General features: G+C 43.7%; 5 protein-coding genes and 1 non-coding gene across 8 annotated transcripts; 1 reads left to right on the top strand and 5 right to left on the bottom strand.

Moving 5' to 3' along the window:
- The first annotated feature begins 2,256 nt into the window (after positions 1–2,256).
- Positions 2,257–6,283, top strand: LOC104434116 (shewanella-like protein phosphatase 1). 3 transcript variants are annotated; one of them, XM_018869302.2, is made up of 11 exons: positions 2,257–2,569; positions 3,182–3,282; positions 3,435–3,548; positions 3,771–3,983; positions 4,289–4,424; positions 4,538–4,713; positions 4,983–5,071; positions 5,194–5,263; positions 5,460–5,566; positions 5,889–5,910; positions 5,996–6,283. In XM_018869302.2, exons 1-9 carry the CDS (start codon positions 2,293–2,295, stop codon positions 5,544–5,546), a joined length of 1,263 nt encoding a protein of 420 aa, XP_018724847.2. In that variant the 5' UTR covers positions 2,257–2,292; the 3' UTR covers positions 5,547–5,566; positions 5,889–5,910; positions 5,996–6,283. The 3 variants fall into 3 exon arrangements, with proteins under 3 accessions (XP_018724847.2, XP_010045382.2, XP_010045384.2); XM_010047080.3 differs by lacking the exon at positions 5,889–5,910 and having other exon boundaries at positions 5,911–6,283; XM_010047082.3 differs by having other exon boundaries at positions 5,889–6,283.
- On the bottom strand, positions 6,256–7,391 carry LOC104434115 (protein bfr2). The gene is made up of 2 exons (XM_010047078.3): positions 7,229–7,391; positions 6,256–7,130 (listed from the first exon to the last, which is right to left on the bottom strand). Exons 1-2 carry the CDS (start codon positions 7,272–7,274, stop codon positions 6,655–6,657), a joined length of 522 nt encoding a protein of 173 aa, XP_010045380.2. The 5' UTR covers positions 7,275–7,391; the 3' UTR covers positions 6,256–6,654.
- A 48-nt stretch (positions 7,392–7,439) lies between these two features.
- TRNAG-GCC lies at positions 7,440–7,510 on the bottom strand. Its single transcript has one exon. It is a non-coding gene; the product is annotated as a tRNA-Gly (tRNA).
- Positions 7,511–7,856: 346 nt separating this feature from the next.
- LOC104434113 (mitoferrin) lies at positions 7,857–10,361 on the bottom strand. The gene is made up of 2 exons (XM_039307292.1): positions 9,128–10,361; positions 7,857–8,333 (listed from the first exon to the last, which is right to left on the bottom strand). Exons 1-2 carry the CDS (start codon positions 9,827–9,829, stop codon positions 8,118–8,120), a joined length of 918 nt encoding a protein of 305 aa, XP_039163226.1. The 5' UTR covers positions 9,830–10,361; the 3' UTR covers positions 7,857–8,117.
- Positions 10,362–10,986: 625 nt separating this feature from the next.
- Positions 10,987–13,333, bottom strand: LOC104434111 (UDP-glycosyltransferase 87A1). The gene is made up of 2 exons (XM_010047074.3): positions 12,681–13,333; positions 10,987–12,166 (listed from the first exon to the last, which is right to left on the bottom strand). The coding sequence occupies exons 1-2, from the start codon at positions 13,183–13,185 to the stop codon at positions 11,280–11,282; spliced, it is 1,392 nt and encodes a 463-aa protein (XP_010045376.1). The 5' UTR covers positions 13,186–13,333; the 3' UTR covers positions 10,987–11,279.
- Positions 13,334–13,481: 148 nt separating this feature from the next.
- LOC104434112 (UDP-glycosyltransferase 87A1) lies at positions 13,482–17,344 on the bottom strand. The gene is made up of 2 exons (XM_010047075.3): positions 16,652–17,344; positions 13,482–14,463 (listed from the first exon to the last, which is right to left on the bottom strand). The coding sequence occupies exons 1-2, from the start codon at positions 17,133–17,135 to the stop codon at positions 13,580–13,582; spliced, it is 1,368 nt and encodes a 455-aa protein (XP_010045377.1). The 5' UTR covers positions 17,136–17,344; the 3' UTR covers positions 13,482–13,579.
- Positions 17,345–22,544: the final 5,200 nt, after the last annotated feature.

Here is a 22,544-nt window from a genome sequence, read left to right as displayed (position 1 = left end):
AGTTTGGTTCGGTTTTTGAGGAAAGTTTTTGGAAAAATGCAAGTGCCTTTAAAAATTTTGCAAAACGCAAGTATTTGAAAATTTGTATTTTCAAGGTGTGATTTTCATGCAATTTTCCCTGTAGACTTATTTTGGGCCCAAGACATGTGGAGATACAATTGCATCTCTCCAAAACTCTTTAAAAAAAATTGCCAACAGCATTTACATTTTTCCAAAGGGCTATGAAGCCCAAATGCCCTTTGGCAAAGTAGTTTCCAAACCCACTCAAGATTGCAAGAGTTATCTAGACATTTTTTTTTTTTGTCGGTAGAGTTATCTAGACTTGGCCCACACTTTAGTGGTTATGTTTCTTGGGGTAATTACTGCCTCAAGAATTTTTAGAGTCGTGGTTACCTGCCCCTCGATATCTCAATTTTGGCGCGGGTCCTCATAACGTTTTCAAATTAGTCCTCCTAGCGTCGACTCTACGCACATTATTACCTGAAGCTAAATTTCGATGTCCCCTACCAACGTTTCTTCCCTTATTTCTCTTTCATCTTTTTTTTTTTGGTTATGATTGATATCTTTCGATTTTGCAATTACTATAAGGGAAAGATAGCCACGAATCTCAAAAGATCAGTAAGCATGGAATTGTGTAGCAAATATGCGGGCAAACTTTAATTCTTATCGTGGAATGAAGATTTTCCCCTCAAGTTCTTGTCAGCAATAGTGTCATGTGACGTCGCGTGATCAATTTTCAATTGAAAATGTGGCCGAGTCAACTTTGGAGGATTTTGAGATCGATTTGAAAGCATCAAGGACATTTATGTCAATATTGAGATATTGAGGGGCAAGATGCAACCACCCTAAAAATCTATTTTCCCAGTGTTTCCGTGTAAGAGTTAATTAGAACTTTATAATTTGTCTATGTTTAGGGAGTTAATATTATTTAATATTTTTCTAGAATCTGCATTCCCAGGCTTTTTTCCAGATTGTATTTAAGGTTCTGTTACACTCTATTCGCATCAAAGTTTATACCTTATAAAAGTCATAGTGCTCGAAATTCATATATTTAGATGAATCTGGCATATTTCAAAGTAGTATGATATAAACTATGCTACGAGCGAATATTTTCATGGAAAATATGATAACCGCTATCTAACACGTCATTGTTTTTTTTTTTATAAATAAAAAAATCAAGCTTAAGCTCGAGCAGTCATGGTCCAAACCCCTTTAGTTCAGTCCAAGCCAATTCTCGAATAAAAACTTGCTATGCCCCCAAATCGAACCTAGTTTGTCCGGCTCATCCTCACATGGGGCGAATTTTTTCTTGAGCAGCCTTCTTTGAATTTTTAGTTGATTTCTTTGTTCCCATGTTCTTCTTCCAAAATGACATTAGGAAAATAGGAGGGCTAATTGCCCCCCCAAAAAAAAAAAAAAAATCAAATTTACACTTGAGTATAAAAACTCATCCTCATTTTTTAAAATCTTTAATTTGCATCGCCTCGAACCCGAAAAAAACACATTTACCCAAAAGTCCATAACACACATCTCTTCCTCCCCACTCCACACGCACACAAAGTAGACTCTCTCTCTCTCTCTCTCACGCGCAAGGACCAGACCCAGTTTGGTCCAAGTCAGGTCGCCTAACCTTCATTGTGAACGGATTGAGATGACAATCATGGTAGGCCTCGAGCCTAAGGTTGGTATGGTCGGGGACAACAAGGGCTAGGCAAGGAGGAGGCGGCCGGCCGTGCCACGTAGTAGAGAGACGGTGGAGGAAAGATAAAAATGCAAGTCATGGTTGCGGTTTTCTTTTTTAGGACAGTTAGGAAAGGAAAATGACATTTCTTTTATATAAGTGAGGTTAATAACTGTAAGGATCCAACCTGATCAAAGTCAGGATGTAAGTTGTATGTTTTAAAAGTGAGGATCACATTTTGACGTTGCAAACCTTAGGATGTATTTGTAATTGTTATTGAGAACGAACAAAAATTCCTATGAAAATATAAACCGAATGGAAAAAGAGAAAATGAAAAAGAGAAAGAAAGAAAGGAGAGAGAAGATACTCAAAATTACAGGGTAGCTGCAGGAGAGAACAAAACAGAAGTAAAAGATCCAATGAAGATGTGAATCATGCATACGCAAAATTACGTGGCCAGAAACTCTAGGCCCGAATCTCTGGTGGCCATAAAACACCAAAAAAAAAATAATAATAATAATAATAATAATAATAATAATAATAGGAAAAAAGGAAAAGTGAAGGTGCCTTCAGTTTCTCTCTCCTCCCCTGCGTCTCTAATATGATGATAGATGCCTTTCATCATCGGAGACCGAGGAGCAGCTACCCAAGGAACAATGGCTTCCCTCTGTCTTAATTTGTTGCCCTCGCCACACTCTCGCAGGCTGACAGAAGCTTCCTCTGCTTCCTCTTCTTCTCCTTCTCCTTCTCCTTCAACGACACCAAAAAGTAGCAGCAGCAGCAGCGGCGGCGGCGGCGGCGGCGGCAGCATTGGAAGCTTGAAGCCCATCGTAGTCAATGGGAATCCCCCCACCTTCGTATCTGCTCCCGGTCGTCGTATCGTTGCCGGTTCGTTCTTTTCGCCCTTCACCCTCCAACCCCTTCTACTCTGTATTCTTTATCCGGGTGACATCAACGAGGCCTCGTTGTAAGGTTGAGCCCAATTCAGCTTCAAAGGCTCGCTGCTTTTGTTATTTCTGAATCCCATGAGCTTCCTCTTTCTATGATCGCTACCTGAATTATGATTGCGGTTTCCTTTAGGCTGTAGCATATTCATTATTGACTTCTCCTTGTTTCATCAATTCGAACGAGTAATTAGACATGTACTCAATCCCCATGCTACTTATTCAGCTTTGTTTAGCTATTGGCGTGCATTAGTGGGTGAAGTTCACCAACTGTCCAGTCAATTTGTTCTTACTTGAATTGCCGAGCTGCTTTCATACTTGGGAGACAGGAGTTTTGCTTTTAAGGTGATTAGCTGGGGTGATACAGATAGGTTTATAATGACATTGCCTCATTTGATCGATCCTTCCACCTATGTTAAGGGACACTCCAGTTATAATGGACGTGCTCTGAGGAAAGCTGATATATTAATCGTCAAGGGATTTATCTTTCAACCATCTAAGCTAAAGTAAGACCCTGCGCTTTAAGTTTAAGTTATATCTCTGTCTGTTTATGTAGTTGGGGATCTACATGGCGATCTTGAGCAGGCAAGACGTGCATTTCAGATGGCTGGTGTCTTGAGTTCAGATGGTCAAGACACATGGACTGGTAAAGAGACGGTATGCCTTATTCTTAAAGGTTCTGTCCATATGAATTAAACAGATTTGATCTAGCGATTCCTCGTGATGTCAGCTTAATGGTTGATTCATGAGAAGGCTTCCGATATGAGCTTTTAACTATCTGATGAATGAACATTTGGCCCATGCTTTAGGTTTTGGTTCAGCTGGGAGACATACTTGATCGAGGAGAAAATGAAATAGCCATCTTATCCTTGTTGCGTTCTATGGATAAACAGGCACAAGAAGATGGTGGAGCCATTTTTCAGGTTTGTATGGCTGAAAATGGAAGCACTTTCAGGCACTTCTCAGAAACAATACACTTCACCATGTTTTAGTGTGTATCTGCGCAACAGTGATATCATCACAATACAAAAATCCTTGATATTCTGAAAGCTGTCCAGATATTTGCAGATCACTAATAAATGTATGCCAGACATCACATATTCTTCTCGACAATCCTCTATTTTGATGTTTGTTAATTATCTTAGATCAATGGGAATCATGAGACTATGAACGTAGAAGGGGACTTCAGGTATGTTGAATCTGGCGCATTCGAAGAGTGTGCAGGCTTCCTGGACTATCTGGATAGTTATGGATATGAATGGGAAGAAGCTTTTCTTGGTTGGGTTGCTGCGTCTGAAAAGTGGAGGCAAGACCAGAAGACATCTCAAAATTATTGGGACTCATGGAATTTAGTGAAGGTAGTGATATTTTTTTGACTGAAACAATGCTCGGCGACTTTGGAAAATATTACTGCTTAATGACATCTGTACTAAAGACCACTGATCAAGATATATTTGAATGAATCATCTGAAACTAACTAAAAAGAAGATATTTATTAGCTTTAATACCAACTTTAGAGCTTGCTCTATGACCTAAAGGCATCACAAGTTTTGCTGACGTTATCAACGGTCAATATCTCTCCAGAAGTTCTTGTTATTGTACTTTAGGCCGTTGTTATTGTGATATTTGGATTTATGCATGGTTATATGGATATTTAGGACAGAGGCAGAAGGGGGTTATTGCCAGATCAGTCTTACTGCGACCTGGCGGTCCGTTGGCATGTGAGTTGGCTCGGCATGCTGTTGTACTCAAGGTCAATGATTGGATCTTTTGTCATGGTGGCCTCCTTCCTCACCATGGTAAAGACTTTCTACTCTTGAATAAAGCCTATGTGGAATTTCTCCATATGCTGTCCAGATTGTTGCTGCAATTTAGCCTAGGATGCCTGACGGAAGTGCTGGTGTTTTGCTAGTTGCCTATGGTATTGAAAGGATGAACTTTGAAGTATCTAACTGGATGAGAGGTCTCTCTGAGAAAGATCTTGGTCCTCAACTCCCTTTCATTGCCACACGGGGATATGATAGTGTTGTTTGGAGCCGCTTGTACTCAAGAGATGTATCGGATCCCGAGGATTATCAAATCAGTCAGGCAAGAGCTTATGACAGCTTCAAATTCTTCATCTTACTAATCATCCGGTTTGGGAATTTGTTCTATTATTGTTTACCTTTCAATCATTCACAGAAACACAATGACTATGGTTTCAAAGCAGGAAGTTCTTTTCCAGCGATTGTTTTGGTTTCTGCTTCTCATATAGAATCAAGCAACCTATTGATCGTTCTTTTATCATGATATTCTGTATGGTTTGTGGATGCTTGTCAACTTTTATGCTAATAAAAGGCAACGATGTGACTCCCCAGATACAATCTATTCTTGAAGAGACATTGCAAGCTGTGAATGCCAAGGCAATGGTAGTGGGGCATACTCCTCAAACTGCTGGAGTAAATTGGTAAGAGACTACACAGCTTGCCTGTGAAGTGTGAAATTTCTGTCTTGAACATTTTCAGTTATGCTTTGTTGAATCTTAAGTAATCTCGTACTCTTTCAAATCCTGTTGGGTATTTATCGCAGTAAATACAACTGTAGCATATGGAGGATTGATGTCGGGATGTCGAGCGGGGTTCTTAATTCAAGACCTGAGGTAAAGTGGTCTGTTCTACAGTGTTTAAAAGGGTCCCTGGCAGATTAAATTTGGACTTCAATTTTGCCTGATGGTGCTTGTTATTTGAGAGATCATATGTGTTTCAGAACCGATAGTTACCTTAAGATTTAGTTTCAGTTGAGGCAAATGAGAAGCGACACTGATGGGATTTGCCTCCTTTACTCCTGTTCTCCAGGTTCTGGAGATTGTGGATGGGAAAGCAAGAGCGATAAAGGGAAGAAGGGACATGCTTAGTGAGCTTCAAGTTGTTGACTACACATAGACCAGCAGTGTAGCAACAAGGTACGACACCGAGAGCTCTGTTCTTCACTCTGTTATTGGCTTCCCGAGTAGCGCTTTTAAGAATGACATGGCGTGTGGCATTTCTGTCATGAGCGTATATGCAGAGTGGAACTTGGTGCGGGCGTTTGATATGTAGGCAATAGCATAATACCATTGTCTCGAGATTACAGATCCTCCACATACAGGAGTTCTAACCAGCTCATATTCTGTCTTCATCTTCATCGTCATTTCACTTCTCGATAAAAAATTTCAGAAGCAATATTATCGGTTTCTGTTTTTCTCCCAAGCTTAACAAAACTTTCTTTGCCCGGAGCTTATTCAGCCTACATTCGGCGCTGAAACAGGTGATGAACTTGATGGTGGTAGCAAGAATCCGACTCGAATTGTACTGAATTTGGAGTCCTCACCACCTGTTCCGTGCTCTTTCAGTGAGTTCTGCAGCAACACAATTGCAGTACTGAAAGCCGGTTTCACACATCAGAGAAGAAGCAGATCTCTCGGTGTTGGATAATGGATATGTAGGAGGAGAGCAATTTATCATAAGGGGATCTCGTTTAATGTAAGGAACGATTCTTCAGAACATTTTTCCTACTGAGCGGGAAGAATTATCCCATCAGTATTAAAATAGGCGGAGGATTGTATGAGCCTCATACACATGGAAATTGTAAATTGTAAATTGGAACATATACTGCTAACAAATCTCAGTACTTTACAATACTTGAGGAGGCTCTTGCATGCCGAATGGGGAGGCAGCAAATGTTCCAGACAAACAAGAAAAATGGCATATAAGTTAAAAAGATGGAAGGCCTCTTTCAATCGAGCCATGAATTATACGGCTAAAACTCGAATGTCCCCTCCGGTTCATTCAACAACAGCATGTTCTTCGACAGTAGTCCAGAAACGAATGCTAATATGCAGAAAAACCTCGCAATGCGTACGGTATCAAATCTCATGGTTTCTCTCGGGAAATTCCTCGAACGTCTTTTGGGCATTCAGGCGCGCTATCGAATCATTAATCTCTCAGGACAAGAATAATCCTAACCTCCATAGCACATATGCAATTCCCCTCACTTCCGTCTCCCGCCGCATCAATTGGAGGGGTGCGGTGGCTGCCGGAGCCTCCGGAGACGCTCGGTCCACTGATCCTCGGGCACGCTCTGGGCCCAGTCGGGAGCCAGTCCACCAAACGACACCCCGCGCATGGCTTCCATCACTCTCGTGGCGTTGTGGGGCGTCAACGGCGCATTCCTTCGGGTCTCATCTTCCCTGAACGCTGTGCGCATCGCCGCGTCGTAAGCCTCTCTCGCTCTCTCGTCCTCCTCTTCCTCCTCCTCCTCCTCCTCCTCCTCCTCCTCATCGTCGGCGGCGTCGTCTTCGCTGCTCGTTAGCTCGAAGCCGTCGTCCACGCTGAGAGACGACACCCCGTTCTCGACGCAGTAGCCGTTGGGGAGACGCTGGGGAAGATCGGCCGAGGAGTCCGATTCGGAATCGGCGGCGGAGATCGGCTGGTAATACTCCGCGGATTCGTCGGGATTCGAGTCGGTGTCGCTTCCGTGGCCGTTCTCTGCAAATCGAGAGATGATGAAATGAGGAAAAGAGGAACGGAAGAGAGGGAGGGAGGGAAGAAGAGAGACACGACCGACGACCGACGCTGGACTGTACCATCCATGTGATTGGCAGACGGAGAGGGCACGGCGTTGTCCATCATTGGCTTTGAGTTGGAGATTTGGGCTGCTTTCTCTTTAGCTCTTGCGCCGGGGCGTTCGCGACGCAAATGGATGAAGGATCTCGCCCCCCCACCCCCTTACCAAAAGGCGACGACGGAGGCAAGGACCGGTTAAAAAAAAAAAAAAAGGGGTGCAAAAAGGGGGAATGCACCAGCCGGGAATCGAACCCGGGTCTGTACCGTGGCAGGGTACTATTCTACCACTAGACCACTGGTGCTTTCTGTTGACAACTCCATTATATATTACTTGTTGAATAAAAATTTATTGATACAGTGAGAACTCTCTGCTGAAGACTCGCATTATTTCAAGGTTAGATCTTGGGGGTTGTGCATGACCTCTATTTCACCCCACTCGCCATCAAACATCAAGACTTGTCCATTTGTGTTTAATCCCGCATGGAGAGCAAGTCACCATATCAAAGTGTTGAGTCACCGTCCTCTCAAGACCTGCTGCTCATGTGAGTTATCAAAATGTCTCCCTAAAAAGAGAGCACGAAGCGGTAATATTTCTGGTATGAATCAAATGTAAGGTCTGCTCTCCAAAGTCTCGATACAAACGAGGTATGTGCAATGAAGTTAGTCAATAACTTTAATCGCAAGCATCAAATGCTCATTAGTCATGGTGCTATTACGAGAATAACAATAGCACAATCACCTCCTGCTAAACTAGGGGCCGAATCTGCTCTTGTTTCTCAACCTCAATCCACATGTAGCAGAACTAATGTTGATGTAACTGGGGCATCTATACTTCTCCTTCTCTCTGTTCGATGGGCAAAAGTAGTATGATGCTACCGGAAAAACAACATTAATATTCGCTTCTAATTTTTATGTGACCGCATCAGTATCTCTGCGGTTGTTAAGCTCTTGAAAGAAGCCTTTTGAGGCCTCGTATGTAGACCAGCATATTGCGGCAGCAGGAGCATGGAAAAGCATTCGCGGAATCCATCCTCTCACGAGCCCTCTGTATCCATCCTTCTTCGCTATTGACTCGATAACATCTCCAATTGAAGTGGTCTTGTACCGGTCACAACCACAGATGCCCTACACCATATGAAAGCCGTCACGATGATTAGAATTTGGCTGCGGACCGCAACTCAAACGCACTTAAAACAACCCATCAACCAGGGGTGTTTACCAATGATAGAATAGCAATAGCAATAGCAATAGCAATAGCAAACAGCACTTTACCCACTGGACACAGAAGCAGGAAAAGATCAGCACGTATCCGTGTTCATTGCTGTTGCAGATTAAAATCTAGGCCTTCCGCTACAATAACCGAATGACTAGACGACTTAAAAACAAGGGAGCGTGCATTTAGAAAGACTGGCCTAAGTACATAATTTGTGATGCTAAAAAACCGCGAGCTAAAGAGCAAAAGTAGGTGCTCCTCCTTATTGTTCAGCAAAGGTAGAATTAAGCCACACCCAACTCCTTTCTCGAGTGGGTTGGCGACAAGATACATAGTTTGGCAAAACTAGCTCCTACCAAGCTCATGGTTGAGAGGCTGGAAATGGGAGGTTAATTATTCCGTCTGTCGCATATGGTATTCATATTAAAGACCGCACGACCACGGTTGGAGCCAGACACAAAGGACAGTAAAGAACAATCTCAGTGATGACACTGTATGCAGCAGCTGGAGCCCCATAATCTATCCGACAGTCTGATAGTGGCAATAAGTCTTGGTAATTTAAGCAAACAGTTTCGAATCATTAACAAAGCAATATTTTCCTCTGAAATTAGACAATCTTGGCCTCGTTCATATCAGAAGGTTAAGAACTGCATTCAATTATCTGGTAAATATATGAATCAAATTCTTTTCGTGTATTATGCTGTACCTGACATTGCAATTGAGTCTTGACCACATCGAGGGGAGTGGTGATGGCCGCCGCCGCTGCCCCAGCAGCCGCGCCAGCAGTGGCATGAACCACCCACCGCTCATCATCCGCAGTCTCTGGAGAGACCTCCATCAAAGCCCTTTTAGCCGCCTCATACGTGAAGAAATGCACCGCGGTGAACGGAGCATTCATGACCACCGTGGTCCTATACGAGGCATAGAAAGCCCTGACGCCTTCCTCCTTGAAGACCCTCCTCACGCATTCGCACACCCCTTTGTAAGGACTGTCCCTCAACTGCAGCCTCTGCTTCACCATGTCCATCGGCGTGAGCACCGCGTCGCTCGCCACCGTCGCGCACACTCCGGAAACGGCGTGGGCGGCCGAGTTGCGGGGGTCACCGCCGGAGAAGAACTTCTTGCAGGCTTCGTAGACGGAGAAGTAGACGGCGTGAGCGGGGCCGGCGCCGAGGCACATGGCGGCTATGCCCCGGTAGAGGCCCATCGGACCGTCCGACTTCAGAATGGATCGGAGCGAGTGCGCCACTCCGACGGGAACGGACTTGACGGGGCGAGAGCCCATGGCTTGCATTTGCGTCTTGACGGTGTCGACAGGGAACATGGCCATATGCTCGACGGAGCCGGCGATGGAACCGGCGATCATGAATTGCCAGAAGCGGAGGCCGTCGTGGGCGGATGCCTCCATTCCGGAGCGATAATCAGGCGACTGTTATGGGCGTGGAGATGAGAGTCGAGTCGCGAGGTGGGTCATGGCAAGAAACCGAGCAGAAAAGTCGCCGACTCGAGATGACGATGGGATTTCTATTTCTTTCCCGAACAGAGCATGAGATGTCGCCTAGTGACAAGATTTCTCCTCAAGGCATAAAGGAATGACACCGAATCTTCGATTGAAACTGCAGAACAATCACAGGATTTAAGGAAGTTTTTTTTTCATCTCATAGTCATATATGGAAGTTTCAAAAATGGTAAATTTCTTCTTCATTAACCTGGAATTGCCAAAAATAGTGATCTTTCGATCACTTCTTTATGTCGGCTAAAAGGATCCTTTAAAATGTTTTTGACTTTCTGATAAAGATAAGAGGCCACAAGGAAAGAGAGTCGTGTTTGATTTGTTGATCACATCCTCATTGAGTTCGATTTCGGTTTGTGTTGTCGCATTCGCACAATAATTGTCAAAGGAGTTGGAATCACACGTACTGGCATACAGGGGATTCATTCTTGTCGATGCTACCTGCATGCCATTCCAGTCTTTTGACTGAAGAAAAATCAACTGCCAACCCCGAGTAAACTTGGCCACGAATTCGGAATTCCATCCCGTTTACAGGTTCAAGTTGTATTAATATCGTCTTATAAACTGAATACGTGCATTTTCCTGGGAGCTTCTTCCTGCGAGTCCCTGCGCCATTTGCCTTCCTCTTCAGCTGATGGAACTTGTACCAGTGAGAATGTTAGACCTTTCTTCATAAGAAACAAACGAAATGCAATCAAAAGATAGACAAAGCCCTGATCAAGTGAACCGACTAACTCTGCTCCCGTGGCAAGAAACAAGGACCGAATTCAGTTTTGCTTTTTCATGAAATTTTGCCCCAGACTAGTCTACGCTCTTAGTAGCCTATATCACGGTTATAACTGCTGTTCGGAGTAAAGCCTCACGGTTGCTTTGCATGCACGCTTGCATGCTTTGTACTTGTAATTGCCAAATTAAACTTCAAAATCATTACTTCTGGAGGCAAGCATCAAAACCTTGGACATAAAGTAAATGGGTCGTTGTCATCTGGACTTCGTGGCGTATTCAAGAACGTTAAAGCTTCATGTTACTTAGTATGATGGTGCTGAACCCAGTGAAGGAACCTTGGTAGGTGTTTTATTGTACAACATCACGGTGAAAGCAAAATCCACCACCTTATTACAGAAAGTAATCTAGAATGCAATGTCTAGCTCGATTAACGTACAATGCATATAAAAAGCTATTGTCTGTCAATTCCAATGAGTTAGGGATGGACACTCATTCCATTTGTCTTCATATACATGGAAAAGTACTTGCCAGGATAGAGCTGCTCCTCGCTCTAACAAACAGAATAGCTTCCATTCACCTGATAAGATAGCGAGAAGCCTTTTTTTTTTTCTTTTTTTTTTTATGTTTCCAGCCTGTGGCCCTGTGATATATGTTGGATGAAAGCATTGAGGTTTCTATCAGATGATCCTCCTGTAATTGCTCTCAGACAAATTTCTTTAAATTCTGTTGCTCTTTTCCTGATTTCTTTTCCCTCGCTGCTTTGAAGATCCATAAATCGCTGCACAAGCTCTTGAATCTTTCCCCTTGGCAATAGTTCTTTGTCAGCATCCGCTTGGTTCTTCACCCTCAACCCTGTCTTCCAATCTTCAACTATTTGCTTGCTATTGGAGGGTTGATCTAGAAATATTGGAAACGTGAGCATTGGAATGCCAGCAAACACGGCCTCAAGTGTTGAATTCCACCCACAATGTGTCCAGAACCCTCCCACAGAAGGATGGCACAACACCCTCAACTGTTCACACCAAGGCACAACAAATCCTCTCTCCCCACATTTCGTGTTTAACCTTGGAGTCTCTTCACGGGCTACCAATAAGTAGCCAACACCGCTCTCGTTCATTGCAGCCACTATTTCATCCATTTGGTCCATTGAAACTGACAGGAAACTTCCCAATGAGATGTACAAGACTGATCTCTCAGGTTGGGAGTCCAGCCAACTTAGATAATCAGGAACATTATCAGAATTTGTAGAATTATTGCTGCTAATGTCTAAGAAAGGTATTGTTGGACCAACAGGCAACACGGGGAAAGAAAACTCTGCTTCTAAAGCATCCATGACTCGAGGTTCAAGCTCATACAGAGAAGTAAATAACAGATATTGTGCTTTCGACACTTGCGAAACACATTCCACAACTCGCTTTATGACTCGTGGATCAGCTCTAGTGGGGAGATCCGCCACACTCGTGGGAGAAATCCCTGGAATGTAATCGACACGCTGCGCTCCATGCTCTAGCACATCAGTAGGTAGAATCATTTAAGTTACAGTTGAAAAATGAATATTCACTGAATCAGTTGTATATGGCACGCGATATGTAAGATTCTAAAGCTTAAAGCCTTTATTTAAGCTGGTTAAAAATCGGAAAGAACTCAAAATAGAAGGCTTGCTTGTTTTTGCTAAGGCTTCGACATTACTATTTGTGTTTTGGTAGTTAATTGTACCAAAGAGAAATATCAGAGATACCATAAAGAAAAATAGAACATACAAAAGAGGATTCACAAAGTTTAGGCGGTTGACTCGTTTGGTCAAATAAAAAAATTAAAATAAACCAATTGTAGTGAACTTCTTCAGGACATGTAGGATTATCAATTCGACACACTCTTTTTTTTCCTGCATATGCAGAAGCTTTTTACACTTTCTATTGACACTGAACGGACATAGACATTGCATAAATAAAGATAAAAATCTTCATGGCTTTCCATTGTTTAAAGAGATATCAGCGTTAATCGGTAATCATCGACTCACCAGACAGATTCACTGGAAAATGACTGTTTTGCAGGATCGAGTCAAAATGATGGAACATGGAAAACACAGAAGCAGACATGGTCCAGAGCGAGGCTACAGGTATGTTCCTGCGATTACCCACACCCACTCCCCAGAGCAGCTCGACATCGGCCAAGAACGCAGTCACAGGAGGGTGGAGCTGGTCCAGGAGCTGCTCAAACGGAGCTTCCATCTTCGTCATGACGGCTTCATAGAAGCCAGGGAAATCAGCTGCTTTGAGCCGCTCGGAGGGCACAACGTTGGGGATGGTGGCGAAGCGGATGTTGCTGGGCTTAGGGTGGGAGCCGATGTAGCCTAGCCACTCTTCCGTGACAACGAAGGTGATGATAAGAGGAGGGTGCTGTTGTCTGCTTCTGGAGGAAACTAGGATCTTACAGAGGTTCATCATGGGATTGACGTGGCCTCTCCCAGGGAAAGGCATCGCCACCATGTGGCATGGTTGACGTCGAAGCTCATCCGCATCCATGTCCGGAGAAAGGAAGGAAGAGCTGTGGCGTGGTGAAGGAGCTGTGGAAGAAGAAGGGTTTCCTCACTAAAGCAATCTCTACTTTGAGCAGAGGGCATTAGGGATACGGCGTGCCATTACCAACTTTGATACGGTAAATTATTTGACATTTTTAAAATAGAAAGCAGTCACCACGGGGACCAGGGGGCACCTTTGTAGCACTCGAGGCCAAAAGAGTCCATCTCATTGCTTGTGACTCGGTTTTATCCGCCACTATCTTCTTATTTTCTTTCGGAACTTTCGAGTGCCCAAGAGGAAACAGAGGAAACAGAGTCTGATTGAACAAAATGAAAATTGTCGTTTGGAAATACAAAGCAAAAACTTAACCCCACCATATCATATCCCTCTATCGGATTCATTCGGCCCTAGCTATGTCACTGATGAAGGCATCCAAATTCCGATCCGACGATCCGCCTCTGGCAACCGCCCGTCTACACGCCTCTCTCACCTCTCTTGCTCTCTTCCTCATTTCTCTCCCCTCGTCGCTTTCCACATCCATCAGCTTTCTCACGAGCCGTGCAATTTCTTGCCGGGTGACTAAATCCTCAGCACCGCCGCCACCACCTTCCTTCTTAACCCTCAACCCGATCTTCCAGTCCTCCGCGATCTGCTTGCTGTTGGGGACCTGGTCCCAGAAGATGGGGCACGTCAGCATGGGGACCCCAGCGTAGATGGCTTCCAGCGTGGAATTCCACCCGCTGTGGGTCCAGAACCCGCCCACCGAAGGGTGGCACAGCACCTTCAGCTGCTCGCACCAGGGCACCACCACTCCCATGTCCTCCTCCTCGCCTGCGCTCTCGATCAGCGACGTCTCCCCGCGCGCCACCCACAGGAACCGCACCCCGCTGTCCCGCACCCCGGCCACCATCTCCTCCATCTGAGCCTTGGAGACCGAGAGGAAGCTCCCGAGCGAGACGTAGAGGACCGAACCTCTGGGCTGAGAGTCCAGCCATCGGAGATAAGCCACGTCTCCATCTCCGTCGCCGCCGCCGTTAAAGGGGACGGTGGGGCCGACGCAATAGAGGGGCGCAGAGAGTTGAGATTGTAGGGCGTCCAGGACAGGGAATTCGAGCTCGTAGAAGGAGGTGGAGAGGAAGTAGTCGGCCTTGGATGCCCAGGCGGTGCACTCCAGGGCTCCGCCCAATACCTGGCGCCCATTTCCGTGGAAGATCGTAGGAAGATCTGCGATTCGGGTCTTGGCGACTCCTGGAATGTAGTCCACTTCCTCTTCTCCTCTCTCTGCCAACCCACAGACAAAAGAGAGAAAACAGGCGAATCCAATTACTGGTTTACCGTTCAAGAATCAAGAAAAAGTGACCTCTATTCCGGGCATAGTTTCTGTTTCAACGCACATCACTTTCATTACCAGGTTACTATGACCTTTTTATACTCGTTAAACAATTCTGGGGGTTTCCTCAGAAAACTAAATTAAATTATGTTGTTTCCGCACTGGTCCTTAAAACTCTTCCATGGAGTCAAATCTTTTCTAACTTGGATATTGGCATCGGCACCATAACATTCTTTGGTCACCATCAGCAACTCGTGTCGATTTGGTGAAGGACAGTGACGCGGAAGAAGACTCAATTGCAACGCCGACTACGCAAAGTTCTTTCGTTTCGACCCGGATGGTTCCAGCTGTTACAGTCTGATAATTGAGAAGCAAAAGACTGGCAACATTCTCTCTACATTCATATATCTCCGTCGTTTCCGTCTCTTTATCAAACGTCCTTCCTGCATAGACGAATCTAGACCACAATAATTGGGCTAACGCTGGGGACTTGAGCACCAGACGAGGATGCAGCTGAGTCCTCCGGAGCACAGGGTTGGTGAAACATCTAAAGCTCGCAATTATGGAGGGAAAGTGATCTTCCCGGGCCTATGCTTTGCTTCGCGTATTTACACAACCATAGAATTCAATCCAAGGACAGTGAGCAGATTTCCTTTTCCCGGGCCATGGACGACAGATCAATTGAAACAGCCAGTTGCATGTGCCCCAGCCCATCGTCAATTTAGAAGATACCCCCATGTGCACATATCTAATCTCGGTATAATCAACACCATTTATGCGCATTGAAAAGCGATTCATCTCGGTATAATCAACACCATTTACGTGCATTGAAAAGCGATCCTTCTCTAATTACCAATGCCTCCCTTGAAGGTAAAGAAAAGGTAAAATATATTAGATTCTTGCTGTAGTGTATTGCTTTTAACTTAAATTTTTTCCTTGAACCTTAGTGTTTGAGTTTGAACTTTCATTTAGTGGGAAGCACCCCAACTATTGTCGTCCTCAAATATTTCTAAGTCTTTTAGAATCTTCATCAATAAATATATATATATTTTTTTTATTTCAGCATAAAATTCAAATTGAGCTTCTTGATTGGACCTCAAGCTAAACCAAAAAAACCCTAGTCGTATCCGTCAAGAGGATGCAACTACTCCAATATAGATGTATCGAATATTAACTTTATTAAGAGAATTACAAAGATGTGACAAATTTATATGATATAGTGAACTATGTTTTTCTTAATGGTAAGATGACAATCGGATCATTCTCGTTCTCATAGAAATCACTTTTTTTTCCAAAGGATTAGGTGGTTTATCGAATCTTTAGGAGCTTTTGTTGATCTTTTCTAATGGTTTTCCTAAGTTTACAAGTAAAAATCTCCGCGAGAGTAGGTAACGTGACCGTACTCGGAAGCCCCGCATATTAATCATAATAACCATAATCATATAAAAAGAAAAATTACCAAAAAAAAAAAAATCTAAAACATATTATATGAATGTCAATTTTATCATAAGTCATTTAATTTGGTTAATTTAGTCCTAAATCTTTTTATGATATGTCAATACAGTCATTCTAATCAATTTTAGCTTGAAATCGCTAAAGTGAACGTCAGCTATTTTACGTGACACGAACGGTATTGACATAGATAATTTTTGCACATTTTTTTAATTTTTTTAATTTTTTATAAACTTTTTTATTTTATTTCTTTCGCCAGCAATTGGATGAGTCCCTGCAAGCCCTCGCCCACCAGTGATGAGGGTTGTGGTCCTCAACCAAGTTTGGGTGAGGCTTTTGTGATCTCGTTGGTTATGATGAAAAAAAAAACATAATGAAAAAAAAATTAATACTTTTTTAAAGAATTAGAAATTCTTTTAAAAATTGTACAAATCAACATATTGCATAAGATGATTGCATCCGCATCAACGATTTCAAGTCAAAAGTAATCGAAAAATGCCATATTGGTAGATTTTCAAAATATTTAAATTTAGATTTGTCAAATTGAATGCTCTAGAACTAACTTGGCACCTCTGTAATATGTTTTGTTATTTTTTTGGTAATTATCTCTCGTGCAAAGCGTTGATAACCAAGACGCTGAACTCATTGACATCCAATGCTATGTTTCTCAAAGATATTAATGCGCACCTGACAAGTCGACCGGAAAATGGCCCTTCTGCTTCAGCATCTCGAAATGATGGAACACCGAAAACACCGACACCGACATCGTCCAAAGCGTAGCCACCGGAATATTCCTCCGCTTACCCACCCTGACAGCCCACAGCATGTACGTGTCCGCCACGATAGCCGCCACCGGGAGCTCCACCCTGTTCAGCAACTGCTCCACCGGAGCTTCCAGCTTCGTGAAGACGGCTTCCAGGAAGGTGGGGAAGTTCTTGGCTCGGTGGAGCTCCGACGGTATAACATTGGGAACCGTGGCGAAGCGAACGTTAGCGGGCTTCGGGTCGGAGCCGATGAAGCCGAGCCACTCCTCCGTGACGACGAAGGTGATGAGGATGTCAGGCTTCTTGGAGACCAAGAGCTTGCAGAGGTTCATCATGGGGTTGATGTGGCCTCGGCCGGGGTAAGGCAAGGCCACTACATGGCAAACCGAGGTGGGCTTCGACTCCATGTCGATTGGATCCTGGTGGAAGAGAGTGAAGAAGCTGCTTGGAGTTGCACCTCCGCTCCCAGAGATTTGCTCTCAAGAACTTAACGGTGGTAGGAAGAAAGAGCACGACTCTCTGTGGTTAGGGTACGGCCGGAGCAGCGAATGACGGCACGGAAAAGCCCACTGGCACTGCGCGGGGAGAAAATTCCAAAGGGTCTGTGTCGTATGCCCCCCATATTTCTATGATTAATGAGATACCGGATCTCTTGGATGAACGTACCCTTGTCGCTTGAGCCAAAGTGACCCCACTGGTTTTAGCAATTATAAGGAAGGTGGGTCATGATTTGATTGTCTGATTAAACCTTCATTATCGCCCCCACGATAACACTGTGGTCTTAGTGTAAGCGTAGGCGAGTTTTTTATTAGAAAGGAAATGCTTTAATGAACTTTGATTTGGTTAGGCTCTTTTAAAGAGTGAGTTGACTGCGGAGGATTACCATTAATGTTGCAAACTATTTTGGATAATGATGATCCATGTAATAGCTTTGCCTAAAATTGAAAATCGTTACTATACTCTTCTTCTTCTTCTTTTTCTTTTTATTTATTTGAGTTCATTATGGTGCGATTCGACATAAATTCTTCAATTAAATTTGACTTTCTGAATACTAAGTTGGCCCACATGAAAACACACATCACATTTTAAATAAATATTCGAAAAATATTGAAATATTATTTAAAATTGTTCACATCAAAGTTAGCTATGCCACGTTGGCCGGCCAGCATCCAAATCAGCAAAATTCGGCTAAAATTATCTGAAATGACTGAATTGACACAAATACAATAGATTTAGAACTTAAATTGTATCAATACAATCTTTTCCCTTGCATCGGTGGTAGGACAAATTAGGAGAAAGGAAAATTTACTACTCGTTCAAATTCAGTCAATAGTACTGAGATTTTATTGAAAGATCCATATTAAATGTGTCATGTGTGGTCTTATGAATTGAAAAAAGGATTAAGCCCAATTAAGCATGTTTAACCAAAAAGAATGTCAAATTTCCAAAGAACCTGGGCATCACAATAGTCTTAACAAGACCCTTTCTTATAATCGCGAAGGTAAGGACATCCGATTGGAATCTTTTTGAATCGCTTGAGAGCTTTGAATTCATCCAAATTCTGTATTCGTCCAGTTCACAACGATTTTCCAAAGCTTATCATGGTACAGAAGTCTTAACATGCGGACCCACCGCTAGCAAGACATCGTCGGCTCTAACCGCGGCTCACCCACGCCCGCCCAGCTTTTAGACGCATCTACTTTGAGGTCGCACGAAACTTACTAAGTAATGTAACAGTTCCACATAGACAATGTAAGATCTGAGACACATACGACGATTGACGCCCAGCAAGAGGACTATCCGATTATAACGAGTTGATCAAGAAGATGTTCCGTTCCTCTATCAAACATTCTGCTTTTCCCAGTATGGCAATGTATGTTTACACAAATTTGGTCATGAACACACCGAAGGCATAAACTTTACCTAAAATTCCGTGCCAATCTTAAGAAAAATCAAAAGACAGAAAAACCGCAAAGAATGGATAGACCAGGTTTGTCCTCATTAATCTGGACTTAGATATTGCATATTTCACATTAAGATACAGCATGATTTCTGACTTGTAATTTGCAAAGTAAGTCTCTCAAGTCTGAACCATATTAATCACCTTGCCCAAAGAAAATGGCACCCTCAGAACTTTAGTTCCGTCATACGTTAAAAAACCTTATTATTCATACGCAACACAGGTAGAGCTTGCAATGCAATGTTCAACTCAGTTACGGAAAGGAGTCGGTTTGTAGTCAAGCATGACCTATGTAACACCGACACGGACACGCGACACACGACACGACACGACACGCCAACACGTCATTTCTTAAAAATAAAGAATTTTGACACGTTCCGACACGTTATATATTAAATATATAATAGCCTAGAATTAATTTACATAAAAAATATTAAACAATATCATTCATTATTTTAATTTGTTACAATAATACATAAAACTTAGAGGAAAAAAACATTGTTTAAAGAAAAATGCTGAAATGATATTTTTAAATATATTTATTTATCATATATAGCATTTTTATTACTTCTTTCATAGTAAAAGACTTTAAAAAAAAAAAACTAAAACAATTTAAAAAAAAAAAAAAAACTGAAAAAAAAAATGACCCATGCGTGTATATTTATAGCAATTTTATTACTTCTTTTATTACTTCTTTTGTGTATATTTATATTTTGACCCCTCAAATATTAAAAAAATTTTAAATTGATCCCGTGCATGTTGAAATCGCGTGTCAAAATTCTGGACTCACGTGTCAGAGCGTGTCAGAGAGAGTTGACCATGTGTCAGATTTTTCGACACTCGTTGACCGCATGTCAGAGAATGTCGGGACGTGTCGGAACGTGTCGGACACATGTCGGAGTGTCGGACACGACACAAAAGCTTCCGGAGAGTATCTGTGCTACATAGATCACGACTATCTTCTCCAAATGAGGCCAGATGCACTCATGCATTTCGAGGCGAGAAGGATGACCCATGTACGCTGCTATTCCCTCGGTGCTTTCAAACGTTAATGCGTGAAGCCCTCATTTGAGTACTTGATGCTCACATCCTTTCCCCTAAAAGTCACATGAGAAATGACAACCCAAGATCAGACATCTGAACAGACTGCTAAGGAAAGTTCCATGACAGATACACCAAGACATAAATATGAGGACGTAGGTGCACCCAACTTCTATCGAGGGGGGATAATGGGAAAGAGCGCAAAAGAAAGGGAAAGAAGAACGTAGAGATTAGATAGAGAGAGGAGAATACATGTGCCAAGATTTTAAGGATTCGACGAGGTTGACGAGATTGGAGTGATCCTTGATGAGCTGCTCGATGTGGTCAGGGGCTATTTCGGCTTTGAACTTGAATAGCAACACACGCCTCACGAATCCCTTCGCTTCCTCCATTGTTTTCTCTTTTAGTCGGGACACTTCCTCCATGGTTAGTTTCCAACTTCCGACTTCATAACAATTGTTACCACTCTCAAGCATTTAGACTCCACGATCCACACTATCCCTTTACTTATAGTGGTTTCGCGGGGAATTACACGGAACTCACGCACCTGGATTTTCGGGTAGTCCACGTTTTTCTGAAATCCTGATCAATTATTGTCTAGAAAAAGCTGGACATCAAGGGGGTCTGCATACGATGGAATTTTGATTTTCATAGAAAATGGTGTTTCATTAGGAAAGTCATCCAAGATCGGTACCTCATTATTAGAGGCATTTGGTAAACTAGATAGGTGATTGGCCACAAGGTTCTCAACCCCTTTCTTGTCCTTGCTCTCTGAATCAAACTCTTGGAGGAACAAGATCCAACGAATCAACCTTGGTTTTGCATCCTTCTTTGCCAACGAGTACTTTAAAGCTACATGATCGGTATAGACAATTATTTTAGAGCCGATCAATTAAGAATAGAATTTATCAAAAGCAAAAACAACTACAAAAAGCTCTTTTTCAGTAATGGCATAATTCAATTGGGCTTTACTAAGGATTCGGCTAGCATAATATATGGCTCGAAAAATTCCATCCTTTCTTTGATCAAGATTGGCTCTAACGGCATAATCGCTAGCATCGCACATCAATTCAAATTGATGCTTTCCAACTTTTCTTTCCACTCCTTAATATAATAGCTTTTGTATTCTCTATGGGGTTTCTCTCGGTATTGCTTGACAAGACACCATTTTGTCTCTCATTAATTCTTTGAGCTAGTTGCCCCACTTGCTTTTCTATGTTTTGAATTGATGCTTCTTGATTGTGGAGTCTTATATGAGTGTTTCCCATGAAATCTTGCATGGTTTGAGCTTGTTTTTCTATAGCTTGGACTTGCCTATCCACATTTTGGGCTATCTTGATAACAAAATCCTCCAAGTTAGAATTCGGCTACTCCATGTGTGGTGGTGGTGCTCTCAATCCTTGTTGATTTTGACCTCCCCAAGATAGATTATAATGATTCCTTCATCTCGGATTATAAGTGTTGGAATATAAATTATTTTGAGAGCCCTGTTAAAATTTGAAACAATGTTAACATTTTCAAAAGAACTACCATAAGGATTACCTACTTGATAATTAGTGCTAATATGATTTCCACCACAAAATTTACAAAATACTTCTTGAGTTTTCAAAGAAGCAATCATTCTGCTTAATGCATCAAGTTTCACGTTCAAAGCTGTACTGGTGTCAACTTCATGAACTTCACTTGGCTTCTAGGCTTGGTATCTCTCAGTTGGCCATTGGTCGCTATTACTTGCCATCTCCTCAAGTAGATCAAAAGTTTCTTTGGGTGACTTATTTTGCAAAGTGCCTCCAATTGCCACATTTAGGGGTTGTTTGGTTCAGCATTCCCAAAGGGCTTTCAGCCCCGAAAGCCCCTTGGGAAAAATTTAAACCGTTTGGTTCAGCATTTGGAGCCATACTTGGGGGAATGCTAGCATTTGGAATGCTTTGGAATGCTGAAAGCCCAAAGCAGGTCAGCATTTCGAAAATGCTGAGGAAGGGTTTAATGAATTTTTTTTCTTCCAATATTGCCCTCACTGATAATTGGGTTTTCTTGTTTTACCCTAAAAAATAATTGTTCATGATCTTCCTCGTCTTCCTTGTTTCTTCAAGACCAAAGCTCAGTCGGCGAAGCTCAACCGGCCGGAGCTGGTCGCCCACGCACGGCCGTCGCCACACACCGCCGTGGCCACGCACCACCGTCGCGTGGGTCGCGACCTCGCGGCATCGCCCGGGTCGCGCGACCCACGCGACGAGCTAAGCGGTGCTCGCTGACCAGATCTGGCACCGCCGTTGCGTGGGTTGCGGCCGGGCGGCGTCGCGCGACCCACGCCACTCGGCCGCCCGAGATCCGATGGCCACGCACCGCCGTCGCGTGGGTCGCGGCCTCAGGCGGCGTCGCGCGACCCACGAGACACAGGCTGAGCGGTGCTCGCCGACCAGATCCGGCACCGCCGTCGCGTGGGTCGCGGCCTCAGGCGGCGTCGCGCGACCCACGAGACACAGGCTAAGCGGTGCTTGCCGACCAGATCCGGCACCGCCGTTGCGTGGGTCGCGGCCTCAGGCGGCGTCGCGCGACCCACGAGACAAGCTGAGCGGTGCTCAGTCGGCCGAATCCGGTCGCCCTGAGGCCCCGCAACCCACAAGACGGCGGTGCGTGGGTTGCGTGACCCGCCGCCTCCCCACCACCACGCCACCCGCCGCCTCTCCCACCACAGCCACCGGCCGCCTCCCCCACTAGCTCCGATTGCCTCCCCCACGCTCCCCTCCTCTGCGTCAACATCTCCTCCTTCTTTTTCCTTTTCTTTTTTTCCCTTTTCTTTTCACCTCAAAGC

This window comes from Eucalyptus grandis, chromosome 2 (assembly GCF_016545825.1).
Source record: "Eucalyptus grandis isolate ANBG69807.140 chromosome 2, ASM1654582v1, whole genome shotgun sequence".
Taxonomy (NCBI): domain Eukaryota; kingdom Viridiplantae; phylum Streptophyta; class Magnoliopsida; order Myrtales; family Myrtaceae; genus Eucalyptus; species Eucalyptus grandis.
Note: the sequence above shows the minus strand (reverse complement) of the source record. Positions and strands in the feature narration are given on the sequence as shown.

What these genes read in the sequence shown, in the direction of transcription:
- LOC104434116 (XM_010047080.3), top strand. Translation starts at nt 2,293, where the DNA reads ATGCCTTTCATCATCGGAGACCGAGGAGCAGCTACCCAAGGAACAATG. An exon ending in ATGGTGGAGCCATTTTTCAG is followed by an intron (nt 3,549 to 3,770) that starts GTTTGTATGGCT and finishes TAATTATCTTAG; the next exon opens with ATCAATGGGAATCATGAGAC. An exon ending in CAAACTGCTGGAGTAAATTG is followed by an intron (nt 5,072 to 5,193) that starts GTAAGAGACTAC and finishes TATTTATCGCAG; the next exon opens with TAAATACAACTGTAGCATAT.
- LOC104434115 (XM_010047078.3), bottom strand. Translation starts at nt 7,274, where the DNA reads ATGATGGACAACGCCGTGCCCTCTCCGTCTGCCAATCACATGGATG. An exon ending in GTCTGCCAATCACATGGATG is followed by an intron (nt 7,131 to 7,228) that starts GTACAGTCCAGC and finishes CTCGATTTGCAG; the next exon opens with AGAACGGCCACGGAAGCGAC.
- LOC104434113 (XM_039307292.1), bottom strand. Translation starts at nt 9,829, where the DNA reads ATGGAGGCATCCGCCCACGACGGCCTCCGCTTCTGGCAATTCATGATC. An exon ending in AGACTCAATTGCAATGTCAG is followed by an intron (nt 8,334 to 9,127) that starts GTACAGCATAAT and finishes CATATGGTGTAG; the next exon opens with GGCATCTGTGGTTGTGACCG.
- LOC104434111 (XM_010047074.3), bottom strand. Translation starts at nt 13,185, where the DNA reads ATGGATGCGGATGAGCTTCGACGTCAACCATGCCACATGGTGGCGATG. An exon ending in TTTTCCAGTGAATCTGTCTG is followed by an intron (nt 12,167 to 12,680) that starts GTGAGTCGATGA and finishes CTGATGTGCTAG; the next exon opens with AGCATGGAGCGCAGCGTGTC.
- LOC104434112 (XM_010047075.3), bottom strand. Translation starts at nt 17,135, where the DNA reads ATGGAGTCGAAGCCCACCTCGGTTTGCCATGTAGTGGCCTTGCCTTAC. An exon ending in TTTTCCGGTCGACTTGTCAG is followed by an intron (nt 14,464 to 16,651) that starts GTGCGCATTAAT and finishes GTGGGTTGGCAG; the next exon opens with AGAGAGGAGAAGAGGAAGTG.